Raw genomic sequence first — 17,098 nt, forward strand, 5'->3', positions numbered from 1 at the left:
CTTTTCAGCAATTTCCTGATCAAATTGTAGGATTTGTTCCTAGAAAGCATGTCTCTACTTCATCAGGTGTCTACAGTTATGGAGGTTTTGAACTGCAAACACCGGGGTTTGGAAATGGCGACCAGTACTCTATGGTGCTGATTGGAGCCTCATTCTTCAATAGCAAATACCTTGACCTGTTTCAGAGGCAACCTGCAGCTGTCCATTCTTTGATAGATGAAATCCAGAACTGTGATGATATTGCCATGAATTTTATCATTGCCAAGAACACCGGGAAGACTTCAGGGGTATTTGTGAAACCTGTAAACATGGGCAATTTAGAAAAAGAGTCCAATGGTGGCTATCCTGGAATGTGGCACCGAGCTGAGCACTTTCTGCAGAGGTCTTATTGTATAAATAAGCTTGTTAGTATCTACAATAGCATGCCCTTAAAATACTCCAACATCATGATTTCTCAGTTTGGTTTTCCCTATGCCAACCACAAAAGTAAAATATGAAACTAAAACAAACCTCAAAACTGCTTAGTATCTGAGTAGCTTCTCTTTGCTAGGGTTGGTGTTTTGTTTTGTTTTTTGGGGTTTATTTTTTTTTTTAAGCAACATCACGAACTTTTATCCACTACAGAAGTCTCTACAAAGGAAAAAATGTACCATGCTTCTAGGACATAAAATTTACAGGAACTTCAAAAACCAAGAAGCTGGTACTCTCTAGATAGGTTTTTTTTGCGAGGAATTTTCATACACGGATAGAACTCCTTGGTCAGCGATTTTATTGTTTACATTCTGAGACAGTTCTACAATCTCTTGGATTCCTGGCGTTTGCCTTATGGACCTATAGCAAGTTGTCTCCAGGATCAGAAACTTCAGAAAAGCATTTCTCAGCTTTTTCCCTAAAGGATGATTGTTTTCATTTGAAGCCTGAAATGCCTCATTAGCAAAAGCCTATGGCATAGAGAAAAGCCATGTGAGGGGAGAATAGTCTCAATCCCTTATAAAAACAAGTGGAAAACTCATGACTCTCAGTGCTTTCATTGTGGTCTTTCCAACCAGCCCTTTCCAGCACTAACTCGGCCCAGCATGGTTTTGATGCAACCATCAGTGCTTTGATTTTCGTTGATAAGTCTGTTGTGACTGGGAGAGTTCATTTTAGTAGCTGAAGGATGTCTAGTTGTTTGCTTGATTTTTGTGAATATTTACTGCATGGATCACAAAAAAATGCAACCTGTGTTTCTTATGTGCAACTTCTATGCAGCAGGGAGCAAATGTGTTACTGGATTCAGGTAGTGCATTTTATCCCTGAATCTGACCTTGAGAAGTGTACGTTAATTCCTATATTTTACAGAAACTGTGTGTTGTTTAAGAAACATAAAATAATCTTCTGAAAGAATGATTAATTAGGAACTGGCGAAAGTTACAACCTTTGGTATGGAAAGACCTTTACTGTTAGGGCATAGGCTTATCTCATGGATACTGAAGAGTTACGTGTATTATACACAAAGTTAATCTCTCGTATTCAGAGCTGCTGCTGCTTTCTTTTTTTTTTTTTTTCAAAAAAGACCCAAGGCATTCATCATGATGATATTTTGATTACATACAGGAGAAAAATAACTGAATCATAGCAGAGGAATTTTATAGGGAGTCTGCATCATAATTGAGCAAGTAAATTGTTAACTTGCTCACTCTGTTACATGAATTAGTATCTGTGTTCCACATAGTGTCTGTGTTTGGTCCTTGTTTACAAGAGTAGCAAGAATCTTAAAAAAAAAAAAAAAAAAAAGGGCGCCTGGGTGGCTCAGTCGTTAAGCGTCTGCCTTCGGCTCAGGTCATGATCCCAGGGTCCTGGGATCGAGTCCCACATCGGGCTCCCAGCTCGGCGGGAAGCCTGCTTCTCCCTCTCCCACTCCCCCTGCTTGTGTTCCTGCTCTCGCTATGTCTCTCTCTGTCAAATAAATAAATAAAATCTTAAAAAAAAAAAAAAAAAGAGTAGCAAGGAATAATTAAGCTCCTGTATACCACCTTCTCCTCTTCCTCTTCCCCCTCCTCCTCCCATAATGTCATTGTATTCTCACATTTGCAAAGCTGTGAAAATATTATAATAATCATGGTTAATGTTCCAACAATGAGGTCTATGTGCAGTTAGTTCAGTATATGTTGTTTCTTTACATTGGCATGTGTATGTGTCTTAATGCAGTCAGATAAAACCAGTAGAACCCGGAACCTCACTAAAAACCTATAATGTTCATTATCTGCTTTGGCCAACCTTGGTAGTGATTTTTTGCCCCTTGGAATTCACCTGGCAGATAAATAAAATAAACTTCTACCATGAAGATGTTCTCTTAATTAAGCAGACTCACGTTTTTGTGGTCCGTGTTTTTACAAATTTCTAAATATTCTAATATATTGCTTAGGGTAAAGCAGAGGCATTAGCTACCTTCCCTGGGGCGGGGGGGGGGGGGGGCGTTCTCCAGTGGGAAAATATTCTGAGATTTTATTTCCCATTTTGTGTTCTCAAACTTGTCTTAAGCATCACGTAAGTTAATCGTATCATGTTTTACAGACATTATAGAGCAAATATGATCACAAAGTGAAGTTCAATCTGTGATACAGAGACCTTTGCATTGTGGCTGTGATTCTACTAAAACTGTTTTCCTCTGTACACCTCTTATTCTTGCTCCAAATGATTGGGAGAAGAGATGCTGCTCAGGTTTGAAACTGCATGAGGAAAGCAATGAACTTAGAGGCTAGGTGTGCCAGGAGAGTATTTGGACTCAAATCCTTCCTAGATCTCACATTTACTTAACTTCTTGGAGCATCGGTTTCCTCATCTGCAAAAATGAGAGTCCTATCTACCTAGTGGTTTGCATTAAGAAATAGAAGAGCTTTGGAGTGTGTTACTGCTAATAAGTGCAGTTAATTCTACAACTCAATACCTAGGTATTAGAAAGCCTCTGGGCCCACCAGGTGAGATATTCAAGAAATTATTCCTATGTAACAATGGGCAGAGAACCATGGCAATTTTCAGGTCTTTATTTCAAATGCCCCTTTTCTTATTCTTAAAACCCTACATATTCATTCTAGCAATTTTGGCTTATTCAGAACAGCGTAAGGGAGAAATGAAAAGCACACCACCACATTAACAATGGCTAAGCGTATTTGTGTCTATTCCTCCTGACTTTCTGAAGCATATATTTTAATAGCATGATTTATTTGGTATTTCATTGGATAGATAAACTATAATTTATATAATCAATCCTACTACCATTTTGTTTGATTTCTTACTATTAGGACAACATTTGGGTAAATGCCCTTGCCTTTGAGCACATCTATAATGATTCCTTTAAGGCCAAGAACTTCAATACTTGGACCCATCCAGTAGTATGCATGTTTTTAGAGTTTTTGATACATATTGCTAGGTGTCTCCAGAAGCATTGCCATCGCTGCACTATTAGTATCACATCTGAGGGCACCTGCTTCCCATCAGACTTCCCAACATTGCATATTTAACGTTTTCTTTCCTTTTTCCATGTACAAAATTCGCAAAGGATTTGGAAGGACTTGGCTATGTTAAAAACTCTGTTAAGAAGGCTGAAAAACAGGAAGCCCAACTGTCAAATAAAAGATTCAAAGGCAGTATAAGCTTTAGGAAGCTTTTGAAGTACTTCTAGAAACTCTTTGTTCCCAGGCTTGAAGTATAGGCAATGAATTGCTGACCCTTTGCTTGTCCCAGCAATAAAAAAAATTCGGGGTGGGGGAGCGGTGGCTCAGTTGGTTAAGCGTCCAACTCTTGGTTTCTGCTCAGGTCATGATCTCAAGGGTCATGGGATTGAGCCCTGTGTGGGGCTGCATGCTCAGCGCAGAGTCTGCTTGGGATTCTTTCTTCTCTCCCTCTGCCCCATTCCCCCCCCCAAATAAATAATCTTTTTTTTTTTAAGATTTATTTTTTAATTTATTTATTTGACAGAGAGAGAGACAGTGAGAGAGGGAGCAGAAGCAGGGGGAGTAGGAGAGGGAGAAGCAGGCTTCCCGCCGAGCAGGGAGCCCGATGTGGGGCTCAATCCCAGGACCCTGGGATCATGAACTGAGCCGAAGGCAGATGCTTAACAACTGAGCCACCCAGGTGCCCCAAATAAATAAATCTTTAAAAAAAATGCTCACATTCGTTCCTCTTGGAAGGAACCAAGGCTTTGACCCAAAGGTGTGTGTGCCTGCTTCTATGTGTGCACTTACATGCTCTATGGATGCAGAGGAGGGCAGGAGGTAGAGGGACTCGGGAGGAGTTGGAGTGGAGGATCAAGCTTTGATGGAGGAGGGTTGGGGAGGTGCCAAATCTCACTGGCTGCTAGGGCTTCAGTGGTGAGATGTGATCATCCTTTACCCCATGCTATATCATAAACCAGTATTTATTGTCCTGCTAGGGATCTCCCGACTTTGCTCTCTCTCTCTACTCCCTTCCTCCTCACTTCCATGCCTCCTTTTCTTCTTTCATGAAGGTTCTCTCACTATAAAACCTGAAAATATACTTACTGTAGATGAAATAAAAAGAACATTTGATACATTGGAAACATGCACTGAGTCCTGGCTCCACTTAATTTCCTTCTCTGGAGAATGGGGATGAAAATGCCTGCCCGAAAATTTCCCTGGTTGCTTTTGGTTTCAAAGGGCATAATGTGTAGAGAGAACTTTGTAGCATCAGGAAAGCACACAATTTTTTTCAAAGCTATTACAGATAAAGAAAGAGCAGCTTGCCCAAGAATTAAAGAAACTTGGTCGTGAGTTAGTGGCTGTGTCAAAATTATACCTTGGAGCATAAAAAGAAGCAAGAATGAATATGCAAGTACTGAAAACAATTTAAGGAACCCGCTTTATTAACTCTGGCTCAGAATGGAATATTCAGATGAAGTGTTTATCTAAACTAGAGATGACTCAAGGCTTCTTCTCTTTTTATATGTCAATATTTTATTTAAAAAGAAAATCAAATTCTTGATCAGAATATTTTAAGTAGTTTACAAAAATAAACCTGAAAGAAACAGCTTTAATTTACAGCAGTGGTTCTTAACTTGGGCTGACTTTACCCCCAGGGTTCGCACAGCAAGGTCTGGACACATTTTGGTTATTACAACTGGGGACATGCTACTGGCTTTGAGGATGCAGCAGCCCCCCAACACTAAGCACCCCAAAATGTCAGTAGTGCTGAAGTTGAGGAAAAATGTGCCTGATATTGTATTATAGAATATCTGGTTGGTAATTTATCTATATAGCACATATTTTATCACAATGCAAGTTGCAATGTTAAAGTTTTATGCCATATAACGGTGCCTATTGGGACAGAAAACTAAAGGGGCAGGGAATGTACATATATTACTGATAAGACATCTGGTGCATAATTCTGTTACCCCCAAATCTGATCAAAGAGCCAGAAATTTTTCTGGTTAAAGTTTATTCCTGCCTCTTTTTTTTTTCTTTTTCTTTTTTTCCCCAATCTGCATGTCTTTATTTTCACATCTGAAGAAATAGAGCTTTAGTTTCTGGGAAGGACCTATGGATAGATACCTATTTCTGAATCACTACTGAGCGATATTACATAATACAGTGTATATTTTAGTAACACATCTCTAGTTAAAGTCAGGATGATTGACTTAATGTAAGCTAAATATAAATTCTCAAATAATCATATTTGAGTGTTCAAGTGTTTTTGGTTTAAGCAATAAACTTAATAGCTAGTGAAGACAATTTACATAGGAAAGAATGCTGCAATGGGAGAATTAGGAAATATCTTTCTCGTTATCAGCTAGGTAATGATTTAGGTTATGTAAATTTATCTGGGTCTCAGTTTTCACATCTACAAAAGGAGAAATGAACTAAATGATTGGTAAATTTCTCTCCAGCTGCAAAATTTGGTGACTCTAAATCAGTGTTGAATTGGTAGGTTTTAAAGGAACCAGGTTAGGGGCACCTGGGTGGCTCAGTCAGTTGAGCATCCACCTCTTGGTTTCCACTCAGGTCACGGTCTCAGGGTCATGGTCTCAGCGTGGTGGGATCAATCCTGGAGTTGGGCTCCATGCTAAGTGCGGAGTCTGCTTGAGATTCTCTCTCTCTCCCTCTGCCCCTGCCCTCACAGGCTCATGCACTCTCTCAAATAAATAAATCAATCTTAAAAAATAAATAAATAAAGGAACCAGGTTATACTTCCTGACAAAAAATAATCCCTTAGAGTTTAGCTCTGTTGGAGCTTACTATCTTCCCCACACCCTCAGCCTATCTCCCCAGGAGTCCTTTCTCAAAGTGAATACTAATACAATTAATACGAATTCAATTAATACACATCACTACTGTTGTACTGTTTTTGAACCAAAAGACATAATGATTATGATGTGACAATGATGAGGAAGAAGACAATGCCATCGGTCAGTGATAAACACTGACTGGAAGAGATTATGATTTATTTAAAAGGTGTGTTACTTCTCAACCAAGCTTCTGTTGCTGCTGGGCCTTTATGAAGATCCCAAAGAGACACGCAACAGGGTAACAAGCCACTTGATTCAAACTGAACTCTGAATCAGAAATGATCGTGTACTCGGGGCGCCTGGGTGGCTCAGTCGTTAAGTGTCTGCCTTCGGCTCAGGTCATGATCCCAGGGTCCTGGGATCGAGCCCCACATCGGGCTCCCTGCTCTGCGGGAAGCCTGCTTCTCCCTCTCCCACTCCCCCTGCTTGTGTTCCCTCTCTCGCTGTGTCTCTCTCTGTCAAATAAATAAAATCTTAAAAAAAAAAAAAAAAAAAAGAAATGATCGTGTACAGCCCCTAATCTGATAAACCCAGAATGCAAATACAAGTTTTGAAGACTCAAACTTAAAAAAATTTTAAAAAAAGACTAAATTAAACTACGTGATTCTATTGAAGTTTATAAAACACTGTTTTTATGGAATTTACTGGGTTACCAGCAGATGTCAGTGCAACCTAATTAACATTTTTAGCAGCTCAAATACCTGCCAGTAAACTGAGTGAAAAGAGTCTTAAAATAGCAAAGTTAAAAACCGACTGTCAATGTTTTTGATTAAGAATATCTTCCTCAGTGGAGCTACAGGATGAAATCAGTCCTTCAGGAGTTACTTAGCTAAGTGGGCCCTGGCCTGGGTAAGTCATATTACATAAGTTGTAACACATCGGTAATTGTCATCCTAATTTACGGGACAATAGCATTTCTCAGTGACCAGTGACCTATAAAAAACATGATCTTAATTAAGTACAAAATGCTAATCTGTGGTTAAGCATAAGAATAACAGTATTTTAAAAACCCACACATCATAGACACTAGCGCCAAACAAAACTCATTTGTCTCTGTGTGGCATATTTACAACCCCTGAAGAAACACATTAATTCCTAATGAATCCCAAAATATCTATAGTGTGATACCATTTGTTTTGTAGAATGTAGACTTTAGCTTTTAGCAAAAGTTGTTAATCTAATGGCAGTAACAGCAGTGCCTATTACGTGAGGAACACTCACCTTATCCCATGTAATTTTTGTAATTTTGATACCTGTATCTCCCACGTTCAAGGGGTCAGTAACTGACATTCAGGGAGGTTAAGTAATTTGCCTAATAAATAAAGGTTGCACAGCAAGTCAAAGTGACAGACTGCAGCTGGTTCCAAGGCTATACTCTTCTCTTAATGCAATATTCTTACCTCTAGAAATACTATTTCATGAACCTCATGAAATAGACTTTCGTTGTTGCTTTCTCATCACGCTTAGAGTTGAAGCTATATTTTGCACCAGAGTTCTACGACAATATGGGACACAATTAGAATTAGTCTAAAATAAGGATAGAATAAAGAAATACTTATAAAATTACTTTTAAAAAGCAAAACCCAGCTTCTTATAAAGTTAAGTATGCACTTTCCATGTAACCTAACAATCCCATGCCTGGATATTTACTGAAGAGATATGAAAATTTATATCCACACAAAGGCCTATAGACAAATGTTTACTGCAACTTTATTCATAACCATCAAAAGCAGAAAACAACTCAAATTTCCAACAACTAGTTAAAGGACAAACATAATTTGGTTTATCCACACATTAGAATGCTTTTCAGCAATAAAAAGGAACAGACTACTGATATATGCAGCAACATGGCTGAATCTCAAATCAGTTAAGCCAAGTGAAAGAAGACAGACACAAAAGATTCCATGTATATGACATTCTGGAAAAGGCAAAACTATAGAAACAGGAAACAGATTGGTGGTTGTCAGGGCCCGGGGGTTGGAGGGGGGAATTGACTGTACAAAGGGCATGAAGAAAATTTGGGGGCTGATAGGAACATTCTAGATCTTGTTTGTGGTGGTGGTGGTGGTGTGACAAAATATATTTATCAAAACTCATAAAACCATACCCTTAAAATTGGTGAATTTTATTTCATGTAAATTTTGCCTCAATAAACCAGGCTTTTTTTTTTTTTTTTTAAGTAAACAATATTTGACAAAATTCAACATCCATTTATGACAAAAAGTCTCAACAAAGTGCGTAGAGAGGGAATGTATCTCAGCATAATAAAGGCCATAGATGACAGGGCCACGACTAACATCATACGCAGTGGTGAAAGGTTTAAAGCTTTTCCTCTAAGATCAGAAATAAGAAAAGGATGCCCACTCTCCCCACTTTTATTCAACGTACTATTGGAAGTCCTAACCACAACAATTAGTCAAGGAGAAGAAATAAAAGACTCATACAAAATATTAGTAATGTCATTAGCAGGAAAATTTATGAAAAGTTGAGTCCAATAACGAGAGATAGAAGAGAAGTTAACAACCTAAACTCTTGCCCTGGAATATCTTGCCTAGTCTGGGAACGCAGGAGAACAGAAACCAGGGCTTTAGTAGCAAATGGCCAACCCACTTGCATGTGACCTTGAGTGAGGCATGACTTCTCTCCAAATCTTATCTAACTCACCGGTAAAGAAATTGCAATAAATATTTAAATTCTTTGAACTTTTTGAACTTCTCAAGCCAGAAAAACAAAACAAGGACCGCATTTGCCATTCGGAAAAAATCTCCCCCTTGCAGGTCTAATATGTAATTCCTTTGGTAGAGAAACGGAGTTAATAAAATTAGCTTTATTACTCACCATTCCTTTGGAGAGGGAAATTTTATAATTTGGCCAGCAGGTGTCATGCATTCATCTAGGAAAAACTGACAATTCTTCATATCAAAATGCTTTTCAAATTAATGTTTCCCTAATATTTTCATCTGTGTTGATTATGAATATTGTTTGTACAAATGCATAGAGGAAGGAAAATGTCCTAAATATTCAATCATTTTCTCGGTTCTAATAAAATATGGTAATTAAATCTATATACCAAGATGGAAATCTCTTTTATTTCATTATGTTTAATATTCCAAGATTTTTAGAAAACAGAGTAACGGCTCATGAATATTACTTGCCCAGTCTTGGCAAATTCAGCCCTTTAATGGCATTTTCTTTACTTTCAATGTCATCTCCTGCATGAAGCCTTCCCCTGGCAACTCATTTACCATAAACCTGTATATATCCTAATAAAGCAACTACCACATTGTGTAGTAACTCTTTATGCATAGGTCTGTCCCTCTGCTTTTTTTTGACCACTCCCCAAACTATAAATTCCTAGGAGGTGCCTGTGCTGCATCCCCAAGTACCTTGTGCTCAATAATGCTTGTTGATGATAAGTGAACAAGTGAACAAATAACTTGAAACCAATTTTACCTTCTCCAAAGAAAGTGGTTTTTTGATGACCAGGTGAAAAGAGAAAGGACCAATAGGTGGTCAGATCAACAGAAAAGCACAGAGAGACACGTGGCTACTTTCCCTGGAGGAACATTTGGGACAATTACAGCTTATCAAACAAAATAAGAGCAGCGCCATATAGAAACCAAAAATTTGGGATAATGGAGTCGGTACATGGCTATGTAATGGATTAGCTATCTTTTTGTGTTGAAGACATCTGGGGAAGCCTAAGGATACCTTCTCAGAATCATGTTTTTAAAAGACAAAGTAAAATACCTAAGATTACAAAGAAAACTAATTACATTTAAATACAGGTTTCAAAATATGTTTAAATGATTTGTTAATGAGATCTAGCAGTAGGTTTGATAACTACCATAATTTCATAAAAGTGATGAGTGTAAATGATATTTTGAGAAATCTGTGACAACTGTAATATGATATGAAAATATGTTTTTGACAGTCACAGGTACTGCTAATCTTTTGTAGTTTTGCCTATATTCATAATTGATAAAAATGCTAAATTTCAGACTAGCGAGATTAAAGTTGTACCTTTTCCTCCTTTCTAAATACATAGACCTCTTGAATTCTATTCATGGACCACTTGAGGGGGTTCTATGGACCCAAGGTTAAGAACCCTGGCATCAAAGGAAGTTAAAATGGCAGAAATTTCAGAGTTATGAAATCTGCGGGAGCAAAAGGATTTTCCTTCTACCGGTAGTCTTCTCTCTCTTTTCCTTCATGAAGTTCACAGTATTCACTTCCTCACTTCTCATTTACTCTTTGCCCCATCACAGTAGGGTTGTATCCCTGTTGTTCCATGAAACAATCCCTTTCCAAGTCTTGCCTGATGTCTAGACATAACACAGTTCCATGGGTATGTCTAGATCCTTAACTTGTTTGATTTCTCTTTGGCTTTTATACTGTTGACGAATGTCTTATAAAACTTCTTTCCTCTTTTGTCTTAACTCTGTTTTTCTCATACCTCTTTGGCTTTTTTTTTCAACCTCCTATCCCATCTCCTCTCCTGCCTGTGGCCGTGTCCTGGGAGTTCTATTTACCTTCTGCTCCTCTTCTCACTCTGCATACTTATTCTGGATAGTCTCATCCATCTACTCTACATCTTTAGGCCAAGCCTCTTTCTTGAACCTAAGACCCTATATCCAACTATCTATGACACAACTCTTCTTAAATGTACCAGGGATCCCTCAAACACTACACATCCAAAATTAAACTCATCCTCATCTCCTCCCTGCTTCTTCCCTATGTTCTCTATTTGGGTGAATTGACGCTGTAATGCAAAACTTCCCCGGTCAAAAGTCTGGAAACTCTTTGATTTCATCTTTTCCTTTACTCCCAGACATAAAATTAATCACCATATTTTCCAGATTATCTACCTTAAGATCTCTTAAGTTTGTCCATTTTTTTCCAGGTCTACTATAACCACATTAGACATTTTAATAGCTACCAATCATTGCTTATGATGTGTCAAGTACTATGCTAAGTGTTTTAAATACGCTGTTTTATTTAATCCTCATAAATGGGGTAAAATTACTATGGGGTAAAAATTACTATGCCTAAAATAACAAGTGGGGAGATAGAAGCAAAGGGAGGGGAAGAACTAGCCCAAGGTTATAGGGCTTTTAAATAGCAGAGTCAGGATCAGAGTGTTGGTTTGTTGGACTCCAAAGCTGTAGGCCTCCTTGTTGCCCTCAGGGTCTCTGGGATTGCCTTCCTGAAATCTATTTGTTATGGTACCGCTAAAGTTCTTTTTCTCACAGGCAAATCTGACCGCCTTACTCTGCTGCCTGTAGCTTTGCAGTGTTCTGGAGACCCCTCACCACAGCGCTGAAATTCCTCCTCTGGGCTTCATGAATTCACCCTTGCTTACCTCTCCAGCTTCCTCTCTTGCCAGCACCCAGCTTGCACTCCACACTCAGCGGCTTTTCATTCCTTCAGCACACTTCCCTCTCCTACCCCACTGTACTGGTCTGCTCGGGCTGCCTTAACAAAGTACCACACACAACAGAAACTGATTTTCTCACAGATCCAGAGTCTAGAAGTGTGAGATTCAAGGTAACAGCAGGGTTGCTTCTTCTGAGGCTTCTCTCCTTGGCTTGCAGATGGCCGCCTCCTCTGTGAGTCCTCACACAGTCTCTCTGTGCGCATGCATCCCAGCTGCCGCTCTGTGTGTCCAAACTTCTTTCTTATAACACCAGTCAGATTGGATTAGGGCCACCCTCATTTTAACTTAATCACCTCTTAAAAGGCCCTATCTCCAAATAGTCATATTCTGAGGTACTGGAGGTTAGGGCTTCACCACATGAACTGAGGAGAGGACACAATTCAGCCCCTAACACCCACTCACCCAGCTAACTCCAACTTACCCCTCTTGACTCACTCGTTCATGCCACCCTCTCTGGGAAGTCTTCTCTGGCTGCCCCAGGTCTGAGTTAAGGGCTTCTGCCATGAATACTGTTTCCGCCCCTAGGCTTCTCCATTACAGCACTTACCATTCTGTACTGGGATTACTTTTTCACTTCTCTGAAGCCTCCACTGGACCAAGCTCCTTGAGGGCAGAAACCACGTCTCAGTATTCATTTTTCTAGCTGTAGCCCCAAACCCAGTAGGAGGATCACATAAGTGTTTAATCAGCCAATTAGCTAACAATTTGTCAGTTAATCATTTCCAAACGTTTATTCTGGTCAGGGACTTTTCAACAAATTAAAGGTACAGTGGGGAACAAGACCAGATAAAGCCTCTCCTCTCGTGGAGTTGGCATTTTAGCAGGCAGACAGTAAGTAGGTAAAAACAAACAAACAAAATAAAAACAGAATTTTAGTACTGATGAATAAAATAAAATAGAGTAATTGATGGAGAGCAGCTTTAGGGGATTTCTTTGGCTGGGGGTCCAGGAAAAGCCGGAGGAAACATTTGAGATGTTACTTGAATGATGAAATGTAACTATGTGTGATCTGTGGGAAGAGAAGAATTTCAAGCAGAGGGAAACATCAGAGGCACAGGCCCTGAAATGGGAACGAGCCTGGCAAGTCTGGCAGACAACAAGAACGCCAGAGTGAGTAAAGGGCAGAGACAGATGGTGAGAGTAGAAGGAAAGAAGGTCAGAAGCTTGAACTGTGTTCAAAGGAAGCCACTGAAATGTTTAAGCTGGGGCTGGAGATGTTATGATTTATGTCCTTAATAAGATCGCTCTGGGGTGCAGATTTTAGAAGGGCAATGGTGGAGCTGGGAGACCAGCAAAGAGATTGCTGGCAATGACCTAGACCAGTGGTTCTCAGTCAGGAGTGCTTTTGCACCCCTAGCCCCCCAGAGGACATTTGGCACAGTTGGGAGAGATTTTTGGTTGTCACACTGTGGAGTGGGCACATAGTGGCTAGAGGTCAGAGATGCTATTAAACAGCCTACCACGCACAGGACAGCCCCTCACGACAAAGACTTATCTGGTCAATGTGCTGATAGTGCCAAGGTTGAGAAACCCTGATCAAGAGAGAAATGGTGGGTTTGATCGGGTGGTAGTAATGGAGTTGTGAGAAGGTGGTTAGCCTTGAGATGCATGTGGAGATTGCTGTAAGCGATACAGGACTTGTGGACTCCTAGGTTTGGGGCCTGAGCAATAAGGGGGATATTGGTAATATGTACTGTGATGAGGAACACTGGGGATGAGTCATTAAAGCATAGGTGATATTTAAAGCTATGAAGCTGGGTGAAATCATCCAGGGGGATAATGTAAACAGAGAAGGGAGGAGGGCCTGGCTGAACCATGGGTCACAGTGAGATTGGAATCATGTGAGAGGCGACATAGCCAACACACAAGGCAAGAGTAAGGTCCTTAGGAAGGCCAGAGAGGATGTGTGCTAAGCTCAGGGGAGGGGGGCCTGCGGAGCAGGGACATTTCTTCTACTGAAAAAGGAGGGAAGGCAAAGTCCATGAACAGAGATGTAGGCAAGTTATGGATTTCATGGTGGAAAGGAGAGCAGTTCCCATCTGATCACTCTGTTGTCTCTATAAACTAAGGTCTGAGTATGAGTACCAGTTGGGTGTGAGTGTGAGTGTGTGCATGCGTATGTGTGTGTGTGAGAGAGAGAGAGAGATACTAGAGATGTGAGAAGAGAGGATGTTATGGAATAGCTAACTTGGAGGAGGGTAATGAAGTCAGCATGGAAATGAGTTAGAATGGTCTAACAGTGTTTTGAACCATTTGAGATTTGCAGTCACAAATTTTTTTTTTAGATTTTATTTATTTATTTGACAGAGAGACAGAGAGAGAGCACAAGCAGGCAGAGTGGCAGGCAGAGGGAGAGGGAAAAGCAGGCTCTCGCTGAGCAGAGAGCCTGACGTGGGGCTCGATCCCAGGACCCCAGGATCATGACCTGAGCTGGAGGCAGCCGCTTAACTGACTGAGCCACCCAGGCACCCCGTGCAATCACAAATTTAAAGTGAGTACAGTCAGTACAACTTCTGGATTAAAAATTAATAACCTCTATTGAATGAATAAAATGTCATGGTAACAATAATATTAACATCTACCATTTCTTGACCATTTACAATAGAGCATGCATCATCTTTTACGGAACACTCTTTATATATATTTTAAACAACCCTATGCGATAGGTATTATTATCCTCAATTAACTGATAAAGAAGCTAGAACTCAGAGAGATTAAGTAATTTCTTCAAAGCCACACAGTAAAAGGACAATATTCAAAGCTGGGTCAGTGGACTCCAAAGCTCGTATTCTTAACTAGTGTTTTCTATCCTACTCAGAAAAACACTGCCCTGTGCAGGGCTTTGTAATTTCCCTATTCTTTTCAGAAGGCCAAAGATGCCAGTAATTCCAAGAGGAGTTGTGGGAGTAAATGGAAGTAATGCTGGGGAAAAAAAAATCACATTTATTAAAAATGCATATAATTGATTGGTATAATTTGCTCCTTTGTGATTTTTCTCTTTCAATATTCTCCTTAAGGCTTACCTAAACCCAATTTTATCTGTTTATCTGAATGGGTGACGGAGGGCATGTGGAGAAGGACTAAGATACTGGAAAGGGAACAGGGTACAGTATGTGATTTGCCCTCAGCCTCCAACCCCCCAGTGGGACAGTCTGGAGTTCTGAAAAGGGATGAAAATTACTTCTAACAAGGAAACATTCTACTTCTCCCCCCGCCCCCCCCTCTGGTCACAATGGAGATGTGAGGGTTGAGAAAGAGGTTATGGAAGACCTCAGGAGATTATCTGAAGAGAATGCAGATTTTCCTTTGTAATTTGACTCTGACCATACATTCAGCTCACTACCATTCTTGGCAGCCGTGCGGTTCACAACAGGACTGCAGTTACAGATTACATGCAAATATGATGGGTCCTTCTAGTCAGACCCACTGCAGCAAAATGCTCCATTGAGGGTCCCTCATTTAAAATAGCTGTCAGCCATATTCTTGACTCTTCAACAAAGAAAATTAGGGCCTGTTGATTTCCTCCTTCTTCTTCTCCTTCTTCTTTTCCTCTTCTTCTTCTTCTTCTTCTTCTTCTTCTTCTTCTTCTTCTTCTTCTCCTTCTCCTTCTCCTTCTCCTTCTCCTTCTTCTTCTTCTTCTTCCTCTTCTTCTTCCTCTTCTTCTTCTTTTTCGAGGATACTGGGTAGAAGGGAACAAGGACCGGGCAATCTCTAGACCTGAGGAATTTCCATATAGCATTGCTGATAAAATGTTTATCACGCGGAAAGTTGGGTTTGTTCTGGATCTGTTTCAGTAATATTTACCTACCACTTGCCATTAGCCACCCTAATGCTGCCCTATTATTAAAAAGCTATTTAAAAAAAATCACTTCCAACTTTCCTGACACCTTTGTTTATCTTTTTTTCAGAAACTAAACAATAATCCTAATTTATTTTTGTTGGAATAATAATCCCATATTATTCTTTTTCTTTTATTTTTTTTTATTATGTTACATTAATCACCATACATTACACCATTAGTTTTTGATGTAGTGTTCCATGATTCATTGTTTGCGTATAACACCCAGTGCTCCATGCAGAACGTGCCCTCTTTAATACCCATCACTGGGCTAACCCATCCTCCCACCCCCTCCCCTCTAGAACCCTCAGTTTGTTTCTCAGAGTCCATAGTCTCTCATGGTTCGTCTCCCCCTGTGATTGCCCCCCCTTCATTTTTCCCTTCCTGCTATCTTCTTCTTCTTCTTGTTGTTGTTTTTTAACATATCTGACACCTTTGTTTAAATACTTATGAAAGACTGAGGCTCCTGGATGGCTCAGTCGGTTAAACACCTGACTCTTGATTTCGGCTCAGGTCATGATCTCCCCGTGTGGGACTTCACACTCAGTGGGGAGTTTACTTGAAGATTCTCTCCCTCTGCCCCTCGCCCCACTTGCACACTCTCTTTCTCTCTCTCTCTCTTTCTCAAATAAATAAATAAATCTTTAAAAATACTTATGAAAAATCAGTAAATTTCAGCATCTTAGAGCTACTTATTTAACTTATTTTTTTCTCTGAGCCTCGTTTTGAGTAATTTGTATATTCTCACCACATATTTTCTCAGCTTCTCAGTGATTATGAAATACGTTGACTAAGACAGGCACTCTACTTGACACTTGGTGAGTTAGCATCTCTCTTTCACATGCAGTAGGTTAAGCTCCTATGTATTTGGTTCGTCTTCTCTAGGAAAGAGTTTAAGCAATCATTTAGCCTTCCACAAACATTTATTAAGCACCTTCTGCCTAGCACTGTGTTAGATGCTCGAGATACAAAAGAGGAGAAGAAATGTCCACTGTTCTTAAGGAATGGAAAAAGGCAAGTATGTCAAGTGTGACAGAGTACAGAGAGTGATACCCGAGGGGTAGCATGAAACAAAACGAAAGAACACACAATCTACAGAATGTTCTAACCTTTCTATCCTAAGGCGATGCCACTGACCATTTCTCACTCTGACCCCTCATGACCAACAGGGCTTTGCAGAGAGGCTATGGGCTGGTACCATTTATCACCGGGGAACCTGGGTCCAGGAGTCTGATAGACCCGGGTTCCAATTACGGATCCATCACTCAGTAGGATGTGAAGTTGGCAAGTTTGTTAATCTCAGTGAGCTTATCACAAGGGAGGTCATATTGTGCAGTGGCTGTGAGACAAAGCTCTGCAGCTAAGCTATCTGGGCTCAGCCAGCTGACCTTGGGTGAGTGATTTCATCTTTCCATTCCTCAGCTCCCCAAATGTGTGATATAGGGACAATAATTTTATCTCTCTCATTGGTTCTGGGGTGGATTAAATGATTAAAGTGCCCAGAACAGTGCCTGGCATATTATAAGTGGTCAATAAATGT

At 40.0% G+C, this 17,098-nt stretch overlaps 1 protein-coding gene across 5 annotated transcripts in view; it reads left to right on the plus strand.

Moving 5' to 3' along the window:
• EXTL2 (exostosin like glycosyltransferase 2) overlaps positions 1–17,098 on the plus strand; it is a 151,230-nt gene that overhangs the window by 18,361 nt on the left and 115,771 nt on the right. For 3 of the 5 annotated variants that reach the window (XM_036069514.2, XM_036069513.2, XM_078072685.1), the window contains one exon: positions 9–2,339. The exons of the other annotated variants lie outside the window; for them this stretch is intronic. In XM_036069514.2, the coding sequence (XP_035925407.1) occupies positions 9–497 (489 nt within the window). In that variant the 3' untranslated portion in view covers positions 498–2,339. Of the gene's footprint in view, positions 1–8; positions 2,340–17,098 lie in introns of those variants that run through there. 5 annotated transcript variants of the gene reach the window in all.

Source organism: Halichoerus grypus, chromosome 5 (assembly GCF_964656455.1).
Source record: "Halichoerus grypus chromosome 5, mHalGry1.hap1.1, whole genome shotgun sequence".
Classification (NCBI taxonomy): Eukaryota; Metazoa; Chordata; class Mammalia; order Carnivora; family Phocidae; genus Halichoerus; species Halichoerus grypus.